A 3,575-nucleotide genomic window follows, 5' to 3' on the forward strand; every position below is an offset into this window, starting at 1 on the left:
ATTGAATAATCCTTAATATATGCATAATAAATTAGGGATTACTGGAAATTAGGGATACTTTTAGAAATTATAAACCTTTTTATAGTAGGGGAGAAAAACCTGGGATGAATTACCTTTAATTTTGTGACATCTCTTCCATTTAATTTTTTACTGCTTCAGCATATTCACAACAGGTTAGTGTTGTGTTATTTTTCTGCTAGCAGTAACTGGCAAAGATCACATCATTAAAAATGTTAATTTAGCTGTTTTCACAGTTAGATCCATATCTTGCAAATGTTTTTGAACATGCTTTTAAAGGGTGTTTTTGTTTGTAGGACTGAAACATACATTATTTTAATTTTGTTCGTGAGTTGCATTTTCATGGAAGGATGACGAGCACTTTAGCTAATGTGTAAAAGAGTGGAACTAAATAGCAAGTTACTTTGAAAATTATCCTTAATTAAATCCCAGATGTGTGCATGGTTTTTGAAGTACTTGGACATCATCTTTTAAAATGGATAATCAAATCCAACTATCAAGGCCTTCCTATACGTTGTGTAAAAAGTATAATTCGACAGGTAAGAATCACTTAATTTTTTTGTTAGGTAGAACTATATTGTGGGAAAAAATTACCTTGGGTGATAATATGTTCATAATTCAACTGCAGATCTCAATAGGAAATAAGCAGTCTTCCTACAACTGGCTGGTGAGAATATCTTTTCAAGTAATTGGTGTTTATACATATGTTACTCTACTGAATCCTGAGCTGCTTCCAAAAATGTATGGGTCAGTTAGTCTCTCACCAATTTAAGGGTTTTTTAAAATAAGCTTGATTTTTTTTAGTTAATGACTGGATTAGTATTTCTTCTTTTATACTGAGTCACCCTGGGAAAGTATGTTACAGTAACAGTAGATGGTAATATTACAAGTTTTTTTATAGAAAGTTTGTAGTAACTATATACCTCGCTGAAAAAAAATTGTAAAGGTTCATGCTTAAAATCCTAGGATGGGATTTTCCAATGTTGCAAATGATTTGGAAATGTGAGGCCAGATGTGATTAGGAATGTCTGAAAATCCTGCCACTGGACTTTAGAAAAGTGCATTCCTTCATTGTGCAGTACAAGGCAAATTACCTGGAAGGTGCTCATACAGGAGAAATCAAAGAAATGGTGCGTCTTCTTTTGGATATAAGATTCTTTCAAGATCAATGAACAATATGCAATATCTTGCTGATTTCAGGGAATGAGCAGAATATGTGGCAGCACACCATTTTACACGTCTGCAAGTTTATCTCTTAAATTTCTTTCCATATCTAAAATGAAGAGTCAACTTTTTTTAATTAAACAGATTCTATCAAACAAAATCATGCAGATTTTTGCATACCGGTGAAAATTTGTGCTTACAGGATACCAGCTAGCATGGTTATTCGAAGCAATATAACTGTTTTAGGGCAATCCTCTACCTGGTTATCAGGTTAAGATGTCCAGGATGGAGTGCTGTAGTAATGAGGCTTTGCTGAATCTGGTATGTGTGCTGCTTCATTTAGAGCTAGCTCAGGTATCTCCACACAGCGCTACAGTGTGTCTTATAGACCAACCCAGGGAGTAAATTGTAGAATCGGAGCCAAATTTTTTATAAACAGAGGCTAAATATGGTTAGGTGGAGAGTGCTCCTTTTTAAATCCATCTTGCAATATTTATTCTACACAGATTCCTGAAAGAAATGAAAAGCAGTAATGCAAACAACACAGTTCTTTTTATTACTTGACAGGAGTAAGGGAATTTAAATAAGGGAATGGTGCATAATATTTCAATCAAAATAAGCACTGTACATATAAAGGACTGTAAACACAAAAAAAAATAGCGTAGTTGAATTGTACAATGTATGTGGAAGAAAAGGAATCCAGGATAAAAGACAGAGAAACTGTTTGCAAGAGAGAGGAGTTTTAAGACTCTGTGTAAAAGTACTTTCATAAATAGATCACCTGTGTAGGTTTCTCCCTAGTTGGACTTAACTTCCTAATTCAGCTCTTGTAGGACTCCCCAAACTATCCAAGTTACTTGCCTCTAAGGGCAGAAATAATGGCCAGAGGCATCAACTATTCTCTTCCTTGGCAGAGGTCATGTGCCTCTGAACTTCCATTTGCTGTCCCTTGTATGCTCTAGTCAGTTTTTTGATGCTGGTTAGCAAAGGACTCTTTATGTGAGCCATTTCTCTTCTGATATTTTTCCACCTCTGTTTCCTTGCCTTCCAGTCTGATAACTGTTTTGTGCCTCTCAGGATCCAGGGGCATCAATCTGGTGCTAACCTTTGTACCATTGGTTTTGCTCTTCTCAGCTTGATTTTTGAGCTTTGGCTTTTTGGTCAACATCTTTGGAACTTTGGCCTCTGAGGCCTTACTTTCTCTGAGGCTTTGTCTTCTTTTGATTTCAAGGGTTTCAGGTTTTCTTAGCTTTAGGATGCCTTAACAGATCTTTGCTCTAGTGTTTGAAGCTGTTCAGGTGCTAATGGCTTCTACTTAATCACAGAGCAACCTTTGGGTTCCTTTAACACTGAATAAATGTTTTTAGTGATTAGTTTTTCTCAGAGTGAGGTTAGGGATATGATAGGATTTTTCTTTCCCATATGTTATGATGCTTCAAAGAGAAAGGTATATCATCTTGCATAACGTTGTGTGTTAGAGCTCTGAGCTTTGATCCTGGCTCTCACTTCACTGGTGAAGTCTTCAGTTCAAAGTTGTCATTTACTACGCTGAAAAATTCTTCCTTGCATAGAGTAGGGTTGGAAGTTTTGCAAATGGCCCAGAGGACTCTTGAGACAAAGCAATAGGTATGCAAAAAAAAAAAAAAAGAAGAAATCCTTTGACAGGTTAGCTAGTCTCCATGCACATTCAGGTGTACTGGTCTGCATCATTGAGGAAGCAGGCAATAGCATCAGACCTATATGGTCTTAGTGGAATGCTAAACAAATTAATAAAGACCATTCTTAGTTTTAGGAAGTTTGATTCAGAGGCCACACTCGTATGTGCCATGTTCAATACCTATTGATGGACCTTTCTTCCAAGAGTTGGTTCAATACCCTTTTGAACCGAGGTTGTGGACAGCTGTTTATTTCTAGCAGTGCAAATTTCTGGGAAATTTTCAGTGGTAGAAATTTGGGCAAGTGAGGCATTACAGCCTGCAGCTATTTCCTCTTCCCTGCTTCACACAACCTCCCCAAATTAGTCTCACCTTGGTCTGGAGAAGGCACATGGAACAGTGACTACTTGACTCCTCTTGGCAACTGGGAGGGTCATCCCAAGGTGTCAGCCACAGTTATGTGTGTCTGTAGCTTACATAGGGGTTATGCATAAGCTGTTATTTTAAAATTCAGTCTTTCACAAGTATTTTTGCATTGGTGTCTCGGTTCTGTGGTTCTTCCATTCTGGGGAACCAAGATTTTCCCATTCCCTAGAGCAGGGGTTTTCAACCTTTTTTAACAAGTGTGTCCCTGGTGGCCCTCTTTTTAATAAGTGTAGGGGGGGATGGCAAGTGGCCAGACATGGAGCTGGGGGGTGGAGCGGGTGGTGAGCAGCCGGATGCAGAGCAGGGGTGGGG

The 3,575-nt window shown here is 37.9% G+C and overlaps 1 protein-coding gene across 6 annotated transcripts in view; it reads left to right on the top strand.

Moving 5' to 3' along the window:
- SRPK2 (SRSF protein kinase 2) overlaps positions 1–3,575 on the top strand; it is a 389,922-nt gene that overhangs the window by 298,609 nt on the left and 87,738 nt on the right. For all 6 annotated transcript variants that reach the window (XM_019509441.1, XM_019509442.1, XM_019509446.1 and 3 more), the window contains one exon: positions 451–557. In XM_019509441.1, the coding sequence (XP_019364986.1) occupies positions 451–557 (107 nt within the window). The remainder of the gene's footprint in view (positions 1–450; positions 558–3,575) is intronic.

Source organism: Gavialis gangeticus, unplaced genomic scaffold (assembly GCF_001723915.1).
Source record: "Gavialis gangeticus isolate Ggan-Ray unplaced genomic scaffold, GavGan_comp1, whole genome shotgun sequence".
Lineage (NCBI taxonomy): Eukaryota > Metazoa > Chordata > Crocodylia > Gavialidae > Gavialis > Gavialis gangeticus.